The 10775-nt window shown below is 55.6% G+C and overlaps 1 protein-coding gene across 1 annotated transcript; it reads left to right on the top strand.

Annotated features, from left to right (window-relative positions):
- The first annotated feature begins 1442 nt into the window (after positions 1-1442).
- Positions 1443-1894, top strand: LOC119041795 (pancreatic prohormone-like). The gene is made up of 2 exons (XM_037135197.2): positions 1443-1633; positions 1822-1894. Exons 1-2 carry the CDS (start codon positions 1443-1445, stop codon positions 1892-1894), a joined length of 264 nt encoding a protein of 87 aa, XP_036991092.2.
- The last annotated feature ends 8881 nt before the right edge of the window (positions 1895-10775 follow it).

The following is a 10775-nucleotide window of genomic DNA, read 5'->3' as shown; positions in this document are numbered from 1 at the left end:
TACTAGGCAGCAGGGAGCCAGAATTACCCAGAGCGCTCCCCCAAGTTAATCCCCTCTAATAAAATAGCCCCTGAATATCTAAAAGTTGTTGGAGTAACAGCCCCTCCTTTACCTTGAACAGGAATATATGTTAATTAGAATTTAGTAGGCAAAGAAACAGGAGAAGCTTGTTAGATACTATAAACTAAGCACATAGATATAATTACCAAGGAGTTAAAGTTCATAGTACATAGAGAAACATTTTAGACAGAAAGATAAATAGCTAAGTTAGACATCACGAAGGCCTTATAATAAATTTCCTAACCTCTGCTCGGTCTAACGTACCTTTTGCCTCATGCCAAATTTTAGACCTTTAATAAACAATCAGATATTCAAACTCTGTACATAGAGTTATTTCAAATTGTCTGATTAATGGTTCTCCTAGTCAAAACAATTTTTGTATAATATAATTGAAACTATGGAAATTCTTGTACTTTTCCTGGTTACCTTTGTATTGATTTTTTCTGCTTAACTGATCATGCTATACACCTGCAAATGTTAATCACTACCTAAAATTAAAATATAAAAACCTGCTTGTATTTGCAATAAATGGAACAGAGCTTCACTGTTCTTTGAGGCGTGTTGTCGTCTGTTACCCAGCGCCGACGCCTACCCTCACCTGTGGGACCCCTTGACCCGCTGTGGCTGGACCTCGGCATCAGGAGTCAGTGGTCCTTTGCTCCCTTCTCAGGTTTCTGTGTGTCCAGCAGACACAGCCGCTTACTGCTCCTTGGCCTGGGGCAGGAAAGGGGCACAGAGCCGGGGATGCGTGGAGGTTCCTGGGTGGGGGTTGTGGGCAGCGGGGATCAGTGGGGTTTGGACTGTAGGCCAGAACTTGAGTCCGAGATAGCTGTGTGATCTTTTGAAAAAGAGTCCCCATTTTGAAGTTAGACTTTATTTCAAACCCTGAATCTGCCACCGACTAGTTATGTTGCACTTAATAGCACTGAGCCTTAGTTTCCGAGTCTGTAAAATGGGTTGTTAGAGGGACTCAGCGAGGCGACTGTGCTGGGAGCACTCGGGAGAACTCAAGGCTTTACCATTGATGCCGGCTTTTATCACTCCCTGCAATGGGGGCTCGGAAGTGGCTGGCATAAGTTGGCACCCCCATTTTCCCTGAACCCAGGCACCTCAGTTCTAATTTTGCCTCCTGGCCACCAGCTGGAGAGTGGGCTTCCCCTTGCCAGGGCTCCATTCCCTTTCCACATTGCCAGTTCCCTGAGGCCTCTCCCCCATTTCTACCTTGTTCTAATCGCAGACTGGAAAGGAGGTGGGTGGTCGGGTCCAGCGCCTCTTTGCTTTGCCCTCTCGTCCCCAGGCTTGGAGGGATGCCTCATGGCTAAGGGGCTGGGCAGGTGGGCTCGGTTCCGCCTCCACATCCCCTTCCCCTCCTCACCCCTCAGATGGCCTCCGCTCGCCACTGCCTCTCCCTGCTGCTCCTGTCCGCCTGCGTGGCTTTGTTGCTGCAGCCGCCACTGGGTGACTGTGGGACCCTGGTGGAGCCAGAGTACCCAGGGGACAATGCCACGCCAGAGCAGATGGCCAAGTACGCAGAAGAGCTCCGGAGGTACATCAACATGCGGACCAGGCCCAGGTGCGTGTGAGATCGGGCACGAGGCCCCGGCTCCTTCCCCTTCCAAGTTCTTGGGGGAGCAGAACCTCTCCACTGACCAGGCCCGGACCCTGGGCCCCTGGCAGCATGGTGCCCAAGGGCAGGAATGGGGCAGGTGGTCTGGCACCTGGCACAGTGCCTGGTTGCCCCAGCTGCCGCTCCCCTCCTAGGTATGGGAAGAGGGACGAAGAAGACGCACAGAACTTGGAGTGGGGGGCCCCCCACAGAGCTGCCCCCAGGTAAGTTTGGTCCTCTGTCTTGTGTGCCAGTTCCTTGGGGCTGATATGGGTGTGGGGGTGAGTGACGGTTGGGGGAGGAGAACAAGGACCCTGGGTGGGTCTAAGGTCTCCTGGGCTGTGAGCACCGCTGGCTCAGGCTGCTGTGTTCTGCCCTCTCCCCGCAGGGAGCTGGGCCAGACGGACATGTGATGCCTCCTCTTTCTCCAGGGCCAGGCCCCGGCCCAACTCTGCCCCCACACCCTTGGCTCTGGCCAGAGCTTGTGCCCTACACCCACACAGGCTAAATAAAGCAAATCAAAGATGGAGCCTCTCTCTGTGGACCTCTGGTGGGGACAGGAGTAGCCAAAGGATCAGGAGGGAAAGGGGGAGGGGAGGCAGTGAAGGGGAGGGGTCTCGAGATGATAGCCTGTGCAGACTGTCCAGAAAAGGAGCCTACTGTGTGCCAGGGGCGTTTAGCCCAGTCAGCAGCCCCATGAGGGTGGTAACTGGTATCCTTGCTCCAGAGGAGGCAGCCAGGGCTCTCAGAGGTCCAGCAGTTGGTCCGAGGTCCTAGAGCAGAGGACAGTCCGACAGAGGGACCCAATGTTGGGTGTCAGAGTCAGCTGGGCCCAGGCCCAAATGGATCTGCCACTCCCCCCGCCTGTGTGCTCTTGGGCAGGGATAGGACCTCCCTGAGCCTCGGATTCCGAGTCTGTGAAATGGGTTGTAGAGAGCACGGCATGATATAATGCACGCAAAATTCTGGCAGGGCTCTTGACCCGAGTCAACGTGCTGTGAATTGGAAGCTTCTGAGGGGCAGACTTGTGATGCAGCCACCAGCCAGCCAGCAGTTTCCAGGACTGTGCTGGAAAGAGGAGCAGGGAGATAATGTGCTCTGTCTTCAAGCCTGGAGGGAGGGAGGACACACAGGCCCAGGGGAGGTCTCTGGAAGGCAGCTTTAGGTGACTACAGGACATACCTTTGAAGAGCCAGAAACTTGGAAATAACTTGTCCTGAAAGGGTGTGAACTCCTGGGCAAAAGAGCTATTCAAACAGCGGGATGTGGCGGGGAGGGGGGTTGGTTGTGGGGATTCAAGTTCCAGCGGGGAGGCTGATCTGCCCATTCCACACTCCAGCGCTGGGCGGGCTCAGAAGAGGTCCCGCTCCAAGGAGGCTGCCCTGAGGAGTCCCCGTAGATCCCAGGGGCCGTCAACAGCTGGGCCCTTCTCAGGCACCTGCATAATAAGTGTGTGTGTGTGTGAGAGAGAGAGAGAGAGAGAGACAGAGAGACAGAGAGAGACAGAGACAGAGACAGAGAGACTGGGAGGGAGGAGCTTGTCTCTCTCCCCTCTTCCAGGCCTAGGAGCACCTGTGGATAAGCAATAATGACGGTGGTGGGGGGAGAAAGAAGTGAGAGAATTAGAACTTCTCTGGTTCCTGGAATGGCCCCTCCTGCCTGCCCCACGTGCTCTGTCTACAGAGATGGGGCTTGTGAGTTTGGTGGACAGAGGGGTCCACTCTCCTGGGCTCAGCCTCTCACACCGACCCCCTGGCAATGATACCACGTTGTGTTTCCCCTCCAGTCCTGGCTGTGGCTGGTGCATGCCAATGACCTGAAAGTGGGACCAGGCCCTACCAGGCAAAGCTCTGGAGAGCATGCAGATACCAGACAAATGCAGGCCTCAGGCTGGTTCTTAAGTCCAAGGGCTGTCTGGGAGCAGGGCCGGCTTCAGCAGAAGATCAGAATTTGGGTCTGGACGGTGGAGGCTGAAGTCCCACCCCAGAATCTTCTCTGGCAACTAAGGGGATGGGTACTGGGTAGGGAGAGGTGTAGGTACGTCCCAGGGTCAGGAATTAGGGCCCCGCTCAGGACACACCTGCGTGTGAGTTGGATCTGCTTCCACGCTGGCTAACTGCTAGCTCCCAGTTGCGAATGCCACCCTCCCATCCAGCTTTGCAGAGACAGGCCTGGCTGGGCTCCCACGCCTTCCCCTGCTCTGCTCGCTTCCAGTGGGGCTGAGAGGGCCAGGAGGCAAAGGCAGCCCCTCAGGATCTGCACGGAAGGTGCGGGCAGAGGCGCTGTAGCCGCTGGTTCCTGTACCAGCACCGACTTCCCAGCGCCCTCAGGGAGGCCACCCTGCTCTGTGTGGAAACTTGGGGTCGGCGTCTGGCTGAAGCCCCTCCTCCGAGGTCGCTGGAACCTGACTGTCACTCTGTTCTCCCTCTCGGTTAGAGCCCCTGGCAGTGGGCATGTGTGTGGGGGAGGGGCACGGGCTGCGGGGAGGAGGCACAAGCCCGCGCAGCCCAGGTCTTTTTCTCAGCGGGAGCTCCAGGGTGCTCTCTCCCTTGAAGGACAGGCGAGTAGGGCCCTTCCTGTCCAGGGCCCACATTAGTCACGGAAGCAATAGGCAATCTATTTCTCTTTATTGTTCTCACGGGGGCGGGGGAGTAGGGCCCTCTCATAATATAAAGGGGGTCGGTGGGCGGGCAGACTGGAGCGGGACATCTGGAGGCAAAAGCCAGGCCAGGAGAAGGAAGACCCCGTGGCTCTGGTATCTCCTCGCACCCCTCCCCCCACGGGCTTCCTCTCGCTCCCGCCCGTTCTGCCCCCACCCCCACCCCCACCCCCGTTCCAAGGCCCCTGACTGGTGCCACCTGGGGCCCTAGGAGGAAATCGACGGTCCGGGGTCCGCGGGGTTCCGTGGTGGTGGGGTGGTGGAATTCCACGGGGGGAATCTCGCGGGGCTCCACGGAGGGGGGTTCGTGGTGTTCGCTGATGGGATTTTTGTGCTGTTCGCGGTTTTCTTGGGGTGTTTAACGTCTTTAGATTTCTTGGTGTCCTTAGACTTGGAGCTGGGGAACACGTCTTAGCAGAGGTCGTGGGGCGCCGACGTGCGCAGCGGCGAGGTGTGGGGGGCAGGTGGCGCCTGTCCCTCCCCGCCCCCTGTTCTCCCTCCCTCCGGCTCTCCGCCCGCCTACCTGCCGTGGAAGAGCTTCTCAAAGTACTTGTTGAACTGGCCGAAGGTGCTCAGCCAATAGGCCGCCCTGAGCCCGCCTGGCTGCTGCAGTTGCGTCTCCTCCCCGAGGGCCCCCTGCGGCCCCTGCAGTAGCATCACCAGGCACACCAGGGCCAGTGCGCAGGCGCAGCGCAGAGCCGGCGTCTGGAGGGGGAAGGAGCAGAGCGAGTCTGGGGCAGTGTAGTGAGGCCCGCCTCTCCGAGGCTTGGAGGGCGGGCGAGCAGGGGTCCCTGGCCGCTGAGACCCAGGGTGGTATCTGCCTCTGGGGTGTACACAGGTGCACGCGCGCCGTCAGGGACATCAGGTACCGGGGCCGGGTGGTGCACCCCCGCACTTGCACAGTGACGCGCACAAAGCACCAGGAAAATCGAGACCTGGGATGGACCCCGAGGCACGTAGGGAAGGTCTACAGCTGTGGGTCGTCCCCCTAACCTCACTGATCTCTTCCATAACCCCGCTCACCCCACTCCAGCCTCTTCTGCCCCCTGGCTGCTCCTCAAAAAAAAAAAAAAAGAATGCTGTTTTCTCAGTGAAGACGCCTCCTCCAGGTATCTTCAAGGCCAACTTCCCGGGCTCTTCCAGGCCTCAACTCACCTTCCAGGGGGTCCTACTTTGACGCCCCTATTTAAAATTGCAACCTATCTGCCTCTCACTCATCATGTTTCTCCTCTCTTTCTCCCTCCTTTCCCCCTTCTCTAAAAATAAGTTAAAAAATCCTTAAACACAAATAAAATAAAATTGCAACCCGTCCCTTCATCTTGCTCTGCTCCTCCCCCACCCCGCCCATCGCACCTTCTAACTTCCTACATCCTATGCTGCTTTAAATTGCCTTCCTCCCTCCTAAGTGGCCCCTGCCCACACGAGCACCATTACAACTGGGTTCTGTGCCTGTTTGGTGCACTGATGTGTCCCAAGAACCTAGGACAGTGCCTGGCACTCAGCAGGTGCTAAATAACACATGTGAGGTGAAGGACTGCTAACACATGACACGCACTGACATCCACAGCCCCAGCCATGCGTACAGAACCCTGTGCAAACACACCCAGGCACACAGAGCAATTCAAATCCCAGGAAGCTGGTAAAGGTGATTCAACCCCGCCCCTGCCCTGAGCCCCTGAGGACTCAACTGTCTCAGAAAATCCCCTCATCCCCACCACCCAAGGCAGGGAGAGGAAAACCCCAAAGCTGTCCTGGCCACCAGACTAGCAGAGGGGGGTGCCCTGACCTCAGTCCTTCATGCCCTTAACACCCTGGGGAGGGGCATCTGGTGCCAGCCTCCACCCGAAGGTCCTGGATAGAACAGCTGACAGGGCTCAGCAGACATTACCATGGCGCTGGGCAGGTGCAGCGCAGTGCAGGGATGGGACCTCTGGCTGGGACTGCCAAAGCCCTTTATATTCCTCCGGATCTGTGCCCCTTTCCCCTCGCAGGCCCGCCCCCAGCTCGGCCTCCTCACCCTGCCCTTGTGTTGTAACCTGGGAGCTAGGTACAGGGAGAGGGTGGGGGTGGAGGTACATGGACTTCCAGCTGTCCTGCCAGGGGCCCAGAGGCGTGGGAGGCAAAGCGGGGAGGCACTGGGGAGCAGGGTGACTTTCTCCTTCAAGTCTACAGATCCTAAGGAGAGACCACCACCTGCGTTGGGAGGGGGCCGTGATTTCCCAGGGGCTGCTCTCAGAGGTGGGAGGGGGCTATGCTGAGGGCCCAGGCCTTCCCATCCCGCTGGGTCCAGGGCGCCTCCCTTCCCTGCTGAGCAGCTGCGAGGCCTCCGCACCCTTAGTCCTGCCCTTCAGGCTTGCCAGCACCAGGCAGGGGTGAGGTCGAGGTTCCTGCCTTCAGGTGCAGGCCGTACTGCGCAGCCTGGAGAGCTTCTTACCCCGCCCAGCCACTGTGGAGCCCCTGGGGGTGGGTGACCGCAGAGCCTTTGAAGGGGGGTGGGTCTTGGCTGCCTGGGGGACGAACTCAGGCTCTGGGCTGCTTCAGGTCCCAGAGCTTTGGCTGTGTGGCCCGTCAGGGCCCCTCTACCTGCTCACTATTGCTGCTTTCCTGGGGGCGAGGCTGTGAAAGGTGGGCGGGGCTTTCTCCCGCCCATCCCACCCCCAGAAGGGGCACAGGAGGAAGAGCAGGGGCTTCTGGGTAGGAATTCTGACCTGACCACCTCCTGGCTGTGTGACCTCGATGAGGGGACATTATGTCCCCTGAGCCTCTGTGTCCTCGTCTGTGAAATGGAACTGACTGCACCTGCAGTGTGGACTGCCCTGAGGACCGAGCCTGAGGACCAAGCGTGAGGACGTAGCGTGAGTCCTTGGCCGGCTCCTGGCACATGGCAGGTGATCAACACGTGTGAGCCCTTCCACTCCTGGGACTGAGCAGCTCAAACTACTTGAGCTGCTAGGAAACTGCTCTCTAGGGAAAAACAGCCGTGCATGGACCAAATCATCCCGGCTGGTTCGACTGCCAAATTTGTGTCCTTGGGCAGAACTGATTGTAGTAGCCCTATTCAGTTGGAATCCATTTGGGCCGTCTCTAACATTGTTTCCAGGACAGTCCAAGGCTGTCCAATTGCAAATTCATGAAAATAAACACCTTTTATTATGCACATGTTGATCAGATGTTCTTATACATCCCTTCTCAAGGACAGGACAGCCTCCCCGGAGTTGGGGGACAGAGCTAACTCCCTTTGACAGCATCAGATGCTGTACCAGGGACTGTGAGACTTTGGAGCCCCCAGCTGGGTGTGGACAGGGCTTCTGGGTCACCTGCCTCTCTGTGCTTTCAAGTCCCTGGGCACTAAACAGAAGCACCCTTCTCAGAGCAGGCGCTGAGGGGCACGGACGGAGCCTTCAGCTCTTGGAGGCCTCTTTCCATCTTTTGGTCTGAGGGGCCCTCTCGTCTCCCTCTGTTCAGGTTCCCTCAGCTCCTTCTGCTGCCCCGAGTGCCTTCTAGGTCCCCAGCTGCCTCGGGTCCTCTCTGCAGTGCACACAATCTAACACCGAGGGCCATGGGCCACATCTCCTGCTGAGAATCCCATCCATGCACCTTTTTCCCGCCTCGGCTGTACATTGGCATCACCTGAAAGCTCCCTGCACTACCGTTATGCAGCCCCACCCCCAGAGTCCGCTCCAGGTGTTGACCCAGCACCCTGGGTGGCTGGTGCTGTGCTGGGTGCGGGAGTTACAGTGGCAGTGAGATGCGGTCACTGTCGCTAAGAAGTTCACAGCAGTGGGAGTAGGTATTTACTGAGTGGAATAAGCAATAGTTTCAGAAATATCTACCAAGCCTTGGCCGGGTGGCTCGGTTGGTTGGCAGGTCATCCCATACACAAAAAGGTTGCAGGTTTGATCCTTGGTCAGGACACATTCCTGGGGTTGCGTGTTTAATCCCGGACCAGGGCACATAGGGGGAGGCAACTGGTCGATGTTTCTCTCCGATAGCGCTGTTTCTCTTTCTCTCTCTCTCCCCCACCCCCTTCCTCTCTCTCAAATCAATGAAAACATATCCTTGGGTGAGTATTAGAGAAAAAAAAAAAGAAAAACTACCAAGAGGCCACCTCTCGTAAGTCTCTGTTGGAAAGAAGGGATCTTTACCTCCTTTATAAACCGAGTGGAAAGTCGTCTCCTTGGGTACATGGATTGGTGGGAGGGAATTTAGTGAATGAGTCCCTATGCCCCAACCTCCCATTTTATAGATGAGAAAACCAAGGCCGAATGGCCACGTTTTCAGCACTGGAGGAGGCAGGAGGTCTCTGAGAGCCAGAAGGCTCTTGCGTGAAGGCATCCCTGCCAGCGGCTTGCAGCAGCTGCTAAGCTGTCCTCCAGTCCAGCCTCTGATGCCAAGTTAATAAAAGATTCAGGGAGCATTAGTAAAACCATTTTAATCAAGTCTAGATAAATTCAAGATTAATTAAACTGTGATGGGTAACAGCTAAGGATTAGTGAGATTACAAATAGTTTCTAGGAGTTTATATTTAAATGCTGATGATTACATGCATGCTCTTAAATGAAGTCACATTTAAATGTTATATCAGTTCAGCCATTTTTGTGAGCTGTATTTTTGTAAATTAAAGAATAATTGGTGGAAAACGAAGCAAATCTCTTTACTACCCTAACCTACCAAGCCCAGCTGTACTGCCACTTGCTGGCTGCATGATCCTGAGGAAGTCGTCGATCTCCTCTGACCTCCGGCTTATTCATCTACAAAATGAAGCTAATAATAGTCCCTATGAAGTGAGGCACAGCACGTACAGCAGAGCCTGAGGCCAGGGGACCTGAGGTCAAATCCCAGCTCTACCACTTAAAAGAGTAATGCTTGGGGAAAATTGCTTAACCTCTCTGTGCTCCAGTTTCTTCATCTGTAAAGTGGGGTAAATGGTATTCCCCATGTCAGCAAGTTGTTATGGGGCTGAAATAAATTCACACACGGGAAGAGGCTGGGACCTTGCCTGGCAGGGTGCTCACAAGTGGCAGTTCCCGATGATGGTGAGGGCACAGAGAGGTGGTCCGCAGTGGTAGGATACAATTTTGGATTCTGAATAAGCTTTTTGAAAATTGAAGAATGTAAATCTAAGCAGTGGGCCCGGGCTAGTGTGGCTCAGTGGATTGAGTGTCAACCTGGGAACCAAAGGGTCACCAGTTCAACTCCCCGTTAGAGCACTTGCCTGCCTTGTGGGCCAGGTTCCCAGTAGGGGGCGAGTGAGAGGCAACCACACTTTGACGTTTCTGTCTCTTTCTCCCTTCCTTCTCCTCTGTCTAAAAATAAATAAATACGATCTTTATAGAGCACACACACAATGTAGCCAGACCACCATCTCAACACGAAATTGTCTAGTTCTGGAACTTCCCACCCCCCTGGTTTTGTGGTGGGAGTAGAGCCAGGAGCCTAGGATTGGAGGGTGGCGGGGGGAGGGCAAGGAGGCTGCTTCTGGGAGAGGTGTTGAGTCTTCATCCTCTAGGTCAGCAGTGGAGTGTGGGGACAAGCAGGCTGGTGTGCGACGGGCGGGAGGTGGTGGTGTGGGGGGATTTCAGGCAGTTATGAGGTTGCGAGGGGAGCAAGGGGTTAGGACACCTGGTCCTCTGGCAGGGTGGGCGGGGTGGGCGACGTGGGGGGGCTTCGATTTGGTCCTGGAGGGGAGGCAGAGCTGCCTGTACGGAGTTGAGGCTGGGATTAAGGGGGGAGGTGCGGCTTTTCCTTTAGAAAAATGGTTTCCAGTGTGGGGAGGCACCTAGGTAATCCTTCGGGGTGTGCTAACAAAATATCGGAACTTCTATTTATAGTTTTAAGGTAACCAACTTAAAAGTCTTTTTCTGTGTATGAATGTTTTTCAGTATACATATTAGTTCAACAGCACTGGTATAGTAATAAATAAACATAAACATGCAGAAACATACATCGAAGGTTCCAAACTTTTTTTTTACTGAGAGGTACAGCCAATAGAAAAAGTCTTCGTCGCTTCTCGGCCTTCTGGCTAAGATGAAGCGTGAAAACGCTTTCAGAACAGGACTCCGGTGCGTTGCAGGGGATGCGTGGGGAGAGGAGTCAGAGCGAGCAAGGGCAGAGAAGGTGGACTCGGGATAGCTGTTGACGGCCCCTGCTGGCCATTACTGGAAGTGCAACATTACTCAGCGCCCCACCGGATCTGCGGGAAATTCGGGACACGCACTCTCGTTTTATTTCCCCTTGTGCCCTGACCCCCGATCCCAAAGCTCTGGGATGAACATCCACCAGAAGAAAACCTTGATTTGAGGGGATGCAGAGACACTGCCTTCATTATTTGTAACTTTTGGGGGGAGGACGGAAGGAATACAGAGCTAACTACGGACCCCCCTATGGGGAGTACCCATGACCTCACTTCCCGATCCCCACCCCACCGCGCCCCCGCAGGACGGGCAGCCT

This window comes from Artibeus jamaicensis, unplaced genomic scaffold, assembly GCF_021234435.1.
Source record: "Artibeus jamaicensis isolate MK-2021 breed Jamaican fruit bat unplaced genomic scaffold, CSHL_Jam_final contig_2259, whole genome shotgun sequence".
Taxonomy (NCBI): domain Eukaryota; kingdom Metazoa; phylum Chordata; class Mammalia; order Chiroptera; family Phyllostomidae; genus Artibeus; species Artibeus jamaicensis.
The sequence above is the reverse complement of the archived record's forward strand: the minus strand, read 5'-3'. Positions and strand labels throughout refer to the sequence as shown.